This window comes from Panthera pardus, unplaced genomic scaffold, assembly GCF_024362965.1.
Source record: "Panthera pardus isolate Hobbes unplaced genomic scaffold, ASM2436296v1 HiC_scaffold_27, whole genome shotgun sequence".
In the NCBI taxonomy this organism is placed as follows: Eukaryota; Metazoa; Chordata; class Mammalia; order Carnivora; family Felidae; genus Panthera; species Panthera pardus.
Genome location: NW_026526843.1, coordinates 26471732 through 26484240, shown reverse-complemented (window position 1 = coordinate 26484240; position 12509 = coordinate 26471732). Strand labels below are relative to the sequence as shown.

At 39.9% G+C, this 12509-nt stretch overlaps 2 protein-coding genes across 14 annotated transcripts in view; one reads left to right on the top strand and one right to left on the bottom strand.

Annotated features, from left to right (window-relative positions):
- Nucleotides 1–2273: 2273 nt before the first annotated feature.
- Nucleotides 2274–12509, bottom strand: part of THOC2 (THO complex subunit 2) — a 113608-nt gene continuing 103372 nt past the window's right edge. For 9 of the 13 annotated variants that reach the window (XM_053892085.1, XM_053892091.1, XM_053892092.1 and 6 more), the window contains 3 exons: nt 12266–12342; nt 11741–11786; nt 2274–5190 (listed from right to left, as the gene is read on the bottom strand). In XM_053892085.1, coding sequence (XP_053748060.1) covers nt 11759–11786; nt 12266–12342 — 105 coding nt within the window. In that variant the 3' untranslated portion in view covers nt 2274–5190; nt 11741–11758. Of the gene's footprint in view, nt 5191–11740; nt 11787–11836; nt 12343–12509 lie in introns of those variants that run through there. The other 4 variants (XM_053892086.1, XM_053892088.1, XM_053892089.1 and 1 more) reach the window with 4 other exon arrangements.
- On the top strand, nt 4559–8166 carry LOC109250680 (tyrosine-protein kinase Fer-like). The gene is given in 4 exon segments (XM_053891337.1): nt 4559–4651; nt 4654–4978; nt 4981–5420; nt 7990–8166. Coding segments are annotated over 4 exon segments (1035 nt in total).

Sequence of the window (12509 nt, the reverse complement as noted above, 5' to 3'; positions counted from 1 at the left end):
CTGTTTTTTTTTTTCCATAAATCATTTCCAGAACATGGTAGGGTAGAAATAAAACAATTACACAATTGTTGGAAAAAAATAAGGCTGCTAGGATTTCCACCCATATTTGGCTAAGGTGCTTCCAGGAAATAGAGAATGGCCCTACACCATGGGCCAGTGACTTTCCAACAATAAATTGTTAATCACTTCTACATTGTTTGACAAGGCAAGGGAAGATATTCTAACTTTTGCCCCTACTGTTTAAGACGAGGTGGATGGAGGACTGTCTTCCAACTTCCCACCCACTCGAGAGAGACAGGTTCAGGGTTATCTGTATGTGTTTATGTAGTTTAGAGTTCTTTGGATCAAGACCCAGAAAAACAGACTTGCCACCTTAAAATCCATCTTTTTGAGAACCGAGTGAAAGCTATAGACCAAGAAAAATGCACATACCACAAACTTCCACTCAATTTCTGGAGGGGGCAGGGGCCACAGATCTCCTCCAGGTCCATTTATGAGCCTAAAGGTACAAACTCCTAAAAGATGGCAAGATTAGGGGCTCCTGGGTGGCTCAGTCGGTTAAGCGTCCAACTTCGGCTCAGGTCATGATCTCACAGTTCGTGGGTTGGAGCCCTACATCGGGCTCTGTGCTGACAGCTCAGAGCCTGGAGCCTGCTTCAGATTCTGTGTCTCTCTCTCTGTCTCTCTCTGTCTCTCTGTCTCTCTCCCCCTCCCCCGCTCACACTCTCTCTCCTAAAAATAAACATAAAAAAAAATTAAAGAAAAAAAAAAAAAGATGGCAAGCTTAGACACCAGCCACTACAGTTCAGAGCCTAGGTCCTGAGAGGAATCCTGCATGTTACATGATTTTCATTTAAAAGGTTCCAAGATGGGTAGGGGGTTAGGGATGACTCCCACTCGTATTACTTAGTAATAAAATATTCATACCGGGGGAACTGCCTCAAAATATCCTGCTTTGCACCTCTTCATTCCACACGGTCCCTCTAAATAGAGAGCAATAAGCCCTGCCTCACCCAGGTTCCTATTTCCTCAGAGGTCCTCCCCCCACCTAACATCAAATATTCCTTTGGCCGCATTGAATAGAATGGAAGGCATGTGAGGGTAAGCAGGCACTTTGTTGTGCTCAAGGCTGTACCTCTACTGCCTAAGAGGCACTCAACTCTTTTTAAAATAAATCTTCTATAGGAGGCTCTATAGCAGGTTTTTGTAAATGAAATTCTACTAGAACTCAGTCGTGTTTAGCCATTTACATGTCACCTGTCATTTGCATATAGCTGCTTCATGCTATAGTGGCACAGCTGAGGAGTTCCAACAGGGTATACATAGCCTGTAGAGTCTCAAGCATTCACTATCTGGCCCTTTACATAAATAGTTTGCTGACCTCCAATAGCATTCATTTGGCCCTTGTGTCTCAAGCTACCACGTACCCTAGGTACAGGAGTTACGTCTTAATAGTCCTTTGTACCAAAACACAGTAGATGCTTAAAAATAGCTATCACTACACAAATACAGATTTCCTACTTCCAACATAAACGATTTTGGCCCAGTTAAATCCAAAGTTAGCATTTTCTACCCTCAATGTATTTCTAGCAAGGATACAACCAAAGCTCACCTATATTCAATAATATGGGGGATAAGGAGAAGAGATACTGATGCCAAGTACTGAACTTTTTAGTTCAAACTCACAATCCTGTATTCTTTAAAATGTGAATGCAACATAACTGGGAAGCCCCCCTCCTCCCCGGTAGGTTTCAGACCAATGATTTTGAGGTTAACCACAGTTATTTTCTCAATGTCAAAATCATTTTAACAATGTAGAGTTTCTTTTTATGCCAGGCTCATTATGGGTGCTCAACAGTCACTGAATGGATCATTCTCCCATAATTATTGTGCCCATCAATTTTTGCAAATTACAATTACCTGAAAAGGGGCATCAAGATTTGTATCCCTTTGCCAATTCTAAAGTATGCTCAGCATTTTTCAATCCTTTAAAAAATTATAGCCTTGTCATGCTCTAAAAATTAATTTGCACAGGTATCACTGGTTCCAAAGAAATAGAGTAAATGGATCATTCTAGGCATGGTTTCAGCCCACTGTTTACCCGCCCCGGTGCAGAGGTGAGCAAATAAGATTTTTTCATATTATTAGGTGAGATATCATTTCAAAACACTGTAGACCACGGACTAGGACAGAAATGAAAAGAGAGAGCTGGGAACCCTACTGAATTATCTTTGCTAAGTTATTGTGAATAAGCAACAATATACACAATGATATACAATCATTTGAGAAAACTATTGTTTATTTAGAAAAAAGGTTACACTGGTAGAATTCAGTAGATAAAAAAATTTTCTTTTAAAAATGTCACTGTGAAACTTTTCCAGACGAAAGTTCAGCAATACAAAGCTCCTGTAGCTGTAGAATTAAAACACAATTAAGTTTTTGATTTTTACCCCCCAGATTTGTCTAACATAATTACAAGAAAAAATGGCAAGGGACAAGTGAGTGCTAGTACCTTTTTCTTTTTTAAACAGGTTTTAATGTCATACACGTACTATATAAAATGATTCTTAAGCACTGCATAAGACACTGCTCCCACTTTGTTTTTAGGGACTCATATTAAAAACAGGCCAAAAAATAAATTAAAACTTGAGTTTTAAAATGAGGTAAATTCAAAATGGTTCAATAATTGTTTATTTTCAGTTTCAAGCAATAAAAAGGAAGCATCTCAGATCGAAAGAAAACAAAAACAAAAACAAAAATCAAACAAAAACCAAAACAACTAAACCCAGGCAATATTTATAGTTAGCCTAAAGTGAAATTCTGTACACAAGTAACCTTATTTGCTTGTTGGGAACTGTATGCAGCACATTGTGCTAAAAATATGGAACAGTTAACACTTTCAGCCATTTACTGAAAATAAACATGTAGAAAACTAAGCAACAAGTTAAATACAGTAATGCACAACTCAACAATTTTTAAGTTTTCGGCATGGAGCAATAAAGCAGATAACTAAATAACTTAAGAAGATGCAAATGGGCCCTCTTGATTCATAATCCTTGGCAATCTACTCAGGAAAATAAATTTCTGGTCACAGCTGAACCATTTCATTCCAATCTCACCTGAAAGAAACAAAGTGATTATATTGATAGATAAGGAAGGAAGAAAAGAAGGCAGGCAACAGGGAGAAAGGGAAGGAGGGGAGGAACAGGTGGAAAGGAGGGGGAGAGGGAGGGAAGGAGAGAAAAAGGAAGCAAGAAGGGAAGGAGGAAAGGAGGAAAGGAGGAAAACAAGAAGGAAAGAAAGAAGGAAGACTTAAGAAATAAAAGCCAATGAGCTCTGTCAATAACCAAGGCTTGAATTAAGTCTCTAGATAAGAATGAAGTATTTGTGTATTTCTCATTGCCCACTCTCCGAAACCATTAAAGATAGGTACACTGTGAGGGCTTAAAAAAAAAAAAAAAAAAAAAACAAACCACTGAACATTCTGTGAGGGAGGGAGGATAAAATGAAATAGAAACAAGTAAAATACTCCACAGGGGCAAGCAACAGCTTGTCAAAAGGAAACAGAACACACGGCAATGAAAAGGAACCGATTTTACATGACCAACAAAAAAAAAAGAGAAAAATGACATCACATTTTTCACAAGGACACGATTTTAATAGTGACTTATATTAAGATGCAATGTCTGCTAAATTATAAAAATTGCTTTAAAAATATATTGACTTAATTATACTCATTTCCTTTCCTTTATGTACTGACATTTTCAAATACTGCATATTGAAATAAATTCAAAACATGATCATTACAACATGTGGCAAATAACTTCATATCTGCCTAACATTATTCTCAAATTTTAAACTAATGCTTAAAGCATTAAACTTTATTGACGAAAATACTACATTCACATATTTCATAAAACCAGAGCTAGAAGGGCCTTGGAAAGTAATCACACTTGCATGAAATGCTGACAAATAATTTACACATCATTTCTATACAGCATTCTGTTCACACCATGTATAACCTTGACATTACCAATTATAGTTGTGGATACACTAATGTTGAACTTACAATTTTAATACTTAAAAATCATTGTTCCTGTCCATCACAGATGAATGGATAAACAAAATGTGGTACACAATCATACAATGGAGTATTATTCAGTTATAAAAAGAAATGAAGTTCTGATACATGCTACAACATGAATGAATCTTGAAAACATGATGCTAAGTAAAAGAAGCCAGACACAAAAGGCCACACATTGCATGATTCCATTTTTATGAAATGTCCAAAACAGGCAAATCCATACAGACAGAAAGTACATTAGTTGTTTCCAGGGGCTGGGGGGAGGGGAGAACCAACCAGGAGCGACTACTAACGGGTATGGGGCCTCTTTTGGGGGTGATGGAAATGTTCCAGAATTAGTGGCGATGGCTACAACATAGTGAATATGCTAAAAACCATCTTAAAATGGCAAATTTTAGGTCATATAAATTTTATCTCAATTTTTCAAATTGAAAAAAAAAAGTGTTGCAATAAAGAGATTATCATGGTATCGGGATGGCCATAACTAGAATAAGAAATGAGGGTCTCAGTCATGATGATGTCACAGTAGGAGAATTACTGGGTAAGGGAACTTTTGCTGACGTATATTTAAGGGCACATTAAAGGATAAAACTGCTGTTGCCATTAAAACATGTAAAGATGATCTTTCCTGGGAACTGAAATTAAAATTTTTACAAGATGCCAAAATCCTCAAGCAATATAATCATCCTGATATTGTCAAACCTATAGGAGTTTGCACACAAATACAGCCTATCTATGTCATTAAGGAATTGGTTCCAGGAGGCGACTTCCTCTCCCTTCTGAGAAAGAAGGATGAACTAAAACAGTTAGTGAAATTTTCATTAGATGCTGCTTCTGGATGGCGAATTTCGAGTAAAAATTGTATACACAGGGACCTTGCTGCAAGAAACTGCCTGGAGGTGAAAATAATGTTCTGAAAATCAGTGACTTTGGAATGTCTCGTCAAGAGGATGGTGGTGTGTATTCATCTTCTGACTTAAAGCAGATTCCCATTAAATGGACAGCACCAGAAGCTCTTAATTATGGGAGATATCGTTCTGAGAGTGACGCATGGAGCTTTGGCATCCTCCTCTGGGAGACCTTCAGCTTAGGGGTCTGTCCATACCCTGGAATGACAAATCAGCAAGCACAAGAGCAAGTGGAAAGAAGATACTGGATGTCAGTCTCTCAGCAATGTCCAGAGCGTATTTATAAAACAATGCTGAAGTGCTGGGATTACAAACTTGAAAACCACCCCAAGTTCAGTGAACTTCAGAAAGAACTGCCATCAAGAAGAAAGTCATATAGTGATGAAACAGTGCCAGACTCAGCCTTTAGGACTCTATCTTCCGGCAGAGTAATATTTTCTTCTTATTACCCATGCGTTTATACCACATTACCCAGAACATTCTCCTAAGATTATTTTTTTATTTACTATTTTTTTAAACATGTGCCACTTTAACAATTGTAAACAAGAAAGCACAGACTCCAAATGCAAGAGATAACACAGATCTTTTTCACACTTAGGACTGTGGAGGTTTCTCACAGAGTTTCTACTTCGGGCTTTGGTCCGGTCGTCTGTCCTCCACCCTACACATCTCTGCTCTATCGGTGCTACAAACTGCACTGGTAATACCACGTTTGCAGAAAGACAAGATTACATCTGTAAACATTACTTTCTACTGGGTATCATCTGGACAGGACATCCTGAGGTTTTTTTCTTTCCTCCCTCCAACAGCCCCATTAATAGGCCCTGATGTAGTAGTAAGGTTGCAATCTCCCTGATGCTCCAGCATACCCTCCCCTCCTTTGTCAGGGCACCAGAAAACCATGCGTGGAATGCCCTCAAAGAACACCCTCTCAGAGCTGAGGCAGCCAACTTTAAATAATGTTACTTTATAGAGAGTTGTGACAGCAAGAAGCAAGTTTGAAAAGTAGGGTGGTCTGGAGAAAAGTACAGCTAGACTGGTGATCAAAGTAGAGAAGAGAGGCAAACATAAATTCAGCCTTCTTACCAGAGGTATGTCTTTATGCACGTGCGCACGCGCGCGCGCACACACACACACACACACTCTCTCTCTCTCTCTCTCTCTCTCTCTAAGATCAGATTCACCAAAAAGGTCCTAAAGAAATGTTTCAATAGTACATAGATTCTTCATAAAAGAGCCCTCTTAATGGCAACAAAATTTTTTTTAGAGAAACTATAAAATATGAGCCCACAAAATAGATTGTTTTTGGTTAAGTGTCTTCACCTCAAAGGAGGCATCTGAGAGCTTAGTTACCTTCATTTTCACGAGTTTCTGAAACGGTCAGGATTTCGTGATCCTACTTCTCTCTCTCTCCCTCTCCCTCCCTCCATCTCTCTCTCTCTCTCTCTCTCTCTCACACACACACACACACACACACGCACGCGCACGCAGTAGAAAGGCATGTATGGATGAAGCTGACAGAAAGTCAAATGAACATTTATGAGGAAGAAAGAAGATACAGGAGAAAGACACAGCGACAACCATCCTAATGCCACTTTACTCCTTTCATTTGTCCTTACACTGCTACCTAGGAATTCTTATCACAATAAACACACTTCCCAAGATGTTTCATGTAGAGAAATGTAACACAGAATTAAACTGGGATTCTGATGAACTGAATCTTAGCACACCCAGGGGTGCCTCTTAGGATAATGGCACGTGTAAGGGACAGTCACACTCAGAGGTATATGTGGCATGGGAGCCCTCTTCTAAGTGCTCATGCCTATGTCCCGATAGAAACAGCACAGCACCTAGTCAACATTTGGTCTACCTTAAATGGAAAAAAGGAAAAGAGAAAATTCCTCCTATTCTGCCCAATTGTTTGGTACGTACGAATAGCAGTATAAAGAATGCACACCCATTAAAGAGTATAAGTGATGGTAACGAAGAGAAAAATAGTCGGTGTCTATCGTTTCAATCTCCTAACAAAACTTTCTAACACATTTAATGATTACTACATACAGACCCAAATAAAAGCATGTAAACCCGCCCTCAAAAAATACGTTGCAGTATACAAAGAAAACTTCTTTTAAACAGGGTAATATCAAATACTGTAAGTAAAGTGAACCACCTTTTGAGGGCAATAAAAAGTCAATGCTCTTTCTCATCAATCCCAAAGAGGTATACGTAATACTTCTGTCCATAGCTCTCCATATGAAGTTAACAGAGTATCTGAAACATAGCAGGTAATAAAGAAAAATACCTCGTTGTGTGATTAGAAGGAAAGGATGAAGTCACTGCCTTCAACAAGATCAGAATCGAAGGAGGGGGATAAGTAACATACTCGTACATTACACAGGAATCTGTGGCTAGGACTCTAGGGGAACTGACATGCCCACATGTAAGCAATGGGAAACTGAAAAAGAAACTTAACCGCACACTCCCCACTCCAACACATATTACAAGTACCTAGGACTGTGCCTCACCATGGCAACATGTTCCTAAAATGAGCAATCTCTGAGCACTTAGGAAGTCAATTTCCAAGTATGGACTGAAGAAAAAAGGCTGAGAACAGGAATTGCAAAATCAATTGTTTACAGAGGCTAATACGTAATGGAAACAAATGAAGTCAACTGGGTGGGGACTGATTGAGGTAAACTATTTAAAAAAAAAAAAAAAAAAAAAAAAAGACCCACTCTCTATATAAGGGGTAGGGGTGGGGGCGGGGGGGGGGGGGGGGGGCGGGGAGGTAGCCAGCACCTAGGCAGGTCTAGCAGGACGCAATGTTGCCAAATATTCCAATTCTTCGAGAAAAGCGGAAATTCGGATTTTGTCAACTCTTCTGATTTTTAAAGGAAATCAATTAAAACAATGTTAAATATTGTGTGAGGCCAAGAAAATACACTGACAAGCCACATTCTGCCCTGGGGCTAAGAATCTGCAACCCTGGGTTTAAAGGATAAAACAGGTTACAAGGAGGATACTGGAGGTGAGAGAAGAACAGGAGACCGATCGGGCCTGGATGGAGTGGGGGATCACAACTGGAGCGTTAGGACACTACGATTGCAGATGGACAGGGTAGCGCTTCACTGCTCATGTTCTCTGAAATCAAAAATTGAAGTCCAAGAAGACTGAGCTTCTCAAAGTCTGGGAGCAAGCCTCAGCACAGCGTCTGGCTCACAAAGGACTCTTAAAAGTTAGCTAACCTTGACACTCATGAACTGAGGACCACACATATCAAATAAATACTGAGAAGCTAAAGGATTGTTGTAAGAGACAAATTTTAATAGGCAGGAATTCTTAGAGATTAAACCTCGGGGAATAAAGGCAAAGCAGCTAGTAGTGTTCAAAAGATTAAATCAAGGAGATAAGATAAATGTGGACAAAAAAACGTTAGTAATAACAAGTAACAGAAGATTCAGAGAACAAGGAAAAAGGATTTTACCAATAAAAATTATGAGATAGGAAAAGATTACAGAAGACTTTGGAAGGAATTTAATCTGGGTCACATTTATGTATTTTATTCTCTTATCTCTAATCTTATCTCTTATCTCACTTTATTTTTTCTCAAATCAGGGTGATACTTACAAATCAATGTCATTTCCCTATCCATCCTACTCAAAAAAAAAAGTCCTAGAAACCAACAATGAATCTTGCAATTAATAACATTAAAAAAAATTTTAACATTTATTTATTTTTGAGAGACAGATAGAACGTGAGTGGGGGAGGAGCAGAGAGAGAGGGAAACACAGAATCCGAAGCAGGCTCCAGACTCTGAGCCTTCAGCACAGAGCCCAACACTGGGCTCGAACTCGAGATGGTGACCTGAGCTGAAATTGGACGCTCAACCGACTGAGCCACGTAGGCGCCCCAACAATTAACAACATCTTTCACGGGGTGCCCGGGTGGTTCAGACGGTTAAGCATCCAACTCTTGATTTCGGCTCAGGTCATGATCTCAGGGTTCGTGGGTTTGAGCCCCACACTGGGCTCCGTGCTTGGGATTCTCTCTCTCCCTCGCTCTCTCTGCCCCTCCCGCGCTCACACTGTGACTCTGTCTCTCTCCCTCTCCCTCTCTCAAAATAAATAAGTAAACTTTAAAAAATAACATCTTTGAATCATGGAAATGTGACACGCGTCGCAGTTCTCTTTTCTGTAGAACATTAAAGGAAGCAGGAAGCAGGGAGCAGCAGATTTAAAGTAGCCTAAAGGTAAATGGTGCCAATCAGAAATGATGAAACTTCTAAAAGAAAAAGAAGAACAGAAAGACTTGACCAATTCTAGAATGTATCCAAATAGGAAGAGGCATCCAGGGGGGCGCCTGGTTGGCTCAGTTGCAAGACAGTGGGACTCGTGATCTCGGGGTTGTGACTTCCAGCCCCACGTGAGGTATAAACATCACTTAAATAAATAAAACTTAAAAAAAAAAAAAAAAAAAGAGGCAGCCAGAACAGCCAGAAGAAGGAAAAAATCAACCAGAGCTTCACAAAATTCAGAATCTACCCAAGGAGAAAGTACAGGACACAGTGGTCAAGAAGAAATTGAACAGGATGAACATCAAGCCAAATGTATCGTAAAAGGATATCTGAATTGAGAAGCTTTGTTACAAGACCACCGACCTAACATCTAACACCCAAGCCAATCTTTCATGCCTTTGGTCCTGAAAGAGTATAGAGAGAGGTAAAGTACAAATCCATGGCCCATGTGAGTAAGAACTCAAAGAAATCTGCAGTAAAACTTTCACGTGCCAAAGAATAATATTTAGGTACTGAGTAAAGAGAGAGTTGTATAGAATCACGGTGAAAGTGGTCAGTCACAATGGCTGACTCATTTCTAATGAAGATATAAGTGGTAGGTGTTTTCCTTCTCTTTAATAAGGAGACCAGGTGAGGGGCGCCTGGGTGGCTCAGTCGGTTAAGCGTCCAACTTCGGCCCAGGTCATGATCTCGCAGTTCATGGGTTTGAGCCCCACGTCGGGCTCTGCGCTGACAGCTCGGAGACTGGAGCCTGCTTCAGATTCTGGTCTCCCTCTCTCTCTCTGCCCCTCCCCAGCTTGCACTCTGTCTCTGTGTCTCTTTCTCTCTCAAAAATAAATAAAATATTTTTAAAAATGAGACCAGGTGAAAGCAAGCAGTTTTAAAAAGCAAGGGGTGCCTGGGTGGCTCAGTCGGTTGAGCGTCTGACTTCGGCTCAGGTCATGATCTCGCAGTTCATGGGTTCGAGCCCTATGTCAGGCTCTGTGCTTACAGCTCTGAGCCTGGAGCCCGCTTCCGATTCTCTGTCTACCTCTCTCTCTCTGCCCCTCCCCCACTCGCACTCTCTCTCAAAAATAAACATGAAAAAAAAAGTTTTTTAAAAAGCAAAACGTCAAAAGAAAGAGTAAAGTGAAGAGTAAAAAAAGAAGAAAGATTAAGAGTTTATAGTTCACTAGGGAAAACAGCTAGTTGTTGGGGGAGAGGATGACTTGAACTGAGGAATGGGCAATCTTTCTAAAGATTTTAAAGAAAGTCTATTAAATTCTCAACGTTCTCTCCTAACTCTCATTTACCCCATTCTACTACATAGATAACAAGCAGACAATAACAAAGCTGGAAAGGCACACCACCCATCAGGACATTACCAACCTGGCAAACTCAAGTCCCCACCCTGCGGCCAAAATAAATAGGACAAAACCCATTCCCTAAAACTCATACCCTAATACAGAACGGGCTTTCCTACATTTCTGACTCTTAATTTAACTGTGAACAGCCTTGGTTCTCTCTCTGGTTTCATAAAAGCAGCAGCAAATGTTAGGGGGAGGGTCTAGATAGCAAGCATACATTAGGAAGTGACAGCTAATAGGGAAGCAAGAAAAGGAGCTACCACAAAGTCAAGACCTTCAAATACAGTCATCTCAAGCCATTAAACGTAGAGGGCAAAGCAGCCTACATATCCCAATAATCCTAAGGCATCACCGAACAACAGCTATTCAGATGATCCGAGTGCTCAAAAAAGACTGTATTAGGTTCTGAACACTCTTTTCACTAAGACAGAGTGAACTACTGTCCACATACCATTTATTTAAGATGGTTAAACACTTTTTAAATCTCATATAAGGCATAGTTACCTTGAAAACAAAGTTGCATATTTTAAATTCCAGAACTAAAAGCACAGACGGTATTTTCTGGCCTTGCAAAAACATGGGTTGTGGTAGAAAATGAGGCACAGAAACTTAGAAATTTCTGGATAACACGTACGCGTGAAAAGGCAAAAAGGAAAACAGAACACTAAAGGGCAAGGAAACCTAGGCTCTGAATATTGGCTCTGCCAGCGCGTATCTCTGTCAGCCTCTCCAGCTTAACCTCTCAGAGTCTCCATTTCTTCACCTGTAAAGTGCAGATGCCAGCACCACCTACAAGGCTATACGTACTTAAAAAAGGTAAATAATTATCCAGAGAAGACGGGAATGAGTGCTGAAGAGAAAGCCAGATGTTCTTAAATATATCTTGGTGCTAAGAAAAAAAACAGTGTGGCTAATCAGCAAGCTTAAGATGAAAACAGTTTAAAAATAACTGTGAATCTTATTTTACATCTATACCCAAAGACCTGGTCATTACAGTTAGGTGCAAACTTCTAGTTGTAGCCTGCAAAACGTATCTAGTTTCCTCAGCATGATCAGACCTCATTTTATATCTCTCCCTTTAAACGAAAGGAGGTGAGAGAACACTCACCTTGATTGAAAGTCTTCATTATCTGTGCTTGTCCGAGGACTTATGAGTAGATGACAAATTAAGGGAAAACAACTTTGAAAAAACAAAACAAGAAAGGAATGGTGTCTCAACTTTTAGTGCAATCAATCCTTCAGCTCGCGGTTCTACTCGCCTCTGACTAGCCTGGTAGCCTCAACCTCTACCAGCCCTGCTCATCTGCTTCATCATCTTGCCCTTCTATTCCCCACGCCCCAGCCCAAAGGACTCTCTGTTCCCTTTCTTCCTCTTGGTGGCAATACAGCCAGAGAGAATCTTGGTGGCGTAAAACAACCTCAGTCACCACAGAAGTTAAAAAGAAAACATATCAAGTCTCCTCCTTCTACATTTCATATACTTGAGAGGGTTAACTGAAGAGACTACTAAAAGGCTAGTTAAGCCCTTCAACTTTATTCAGACCGCATACTACAAGGGTACAATTCTAAACATGACCAGTATCAAAGCTTTCCGTTACACTGATTAAATATGCCAATAAGATGAAAAGGATATTGTTTCTTCTCTTCCTTTCCTCCTGAACTGTCCCGTTTCTCTTTCTTTTCTATCTTTTCTTTATCATGCCTGGACTCCTATAAGGAATGGTGGAATTAGTTGGGGAAGCGAAAACCAAATATAAAAATCAGCTCAAAATCCCTTTTTATCACCCACCAGTCACATATTTTTCTTCAAAAACTTATTTAATGATGCCAAAAGCACAAGCAACAATAGAAAAAAATTGGACTTTATCAAAAATAAA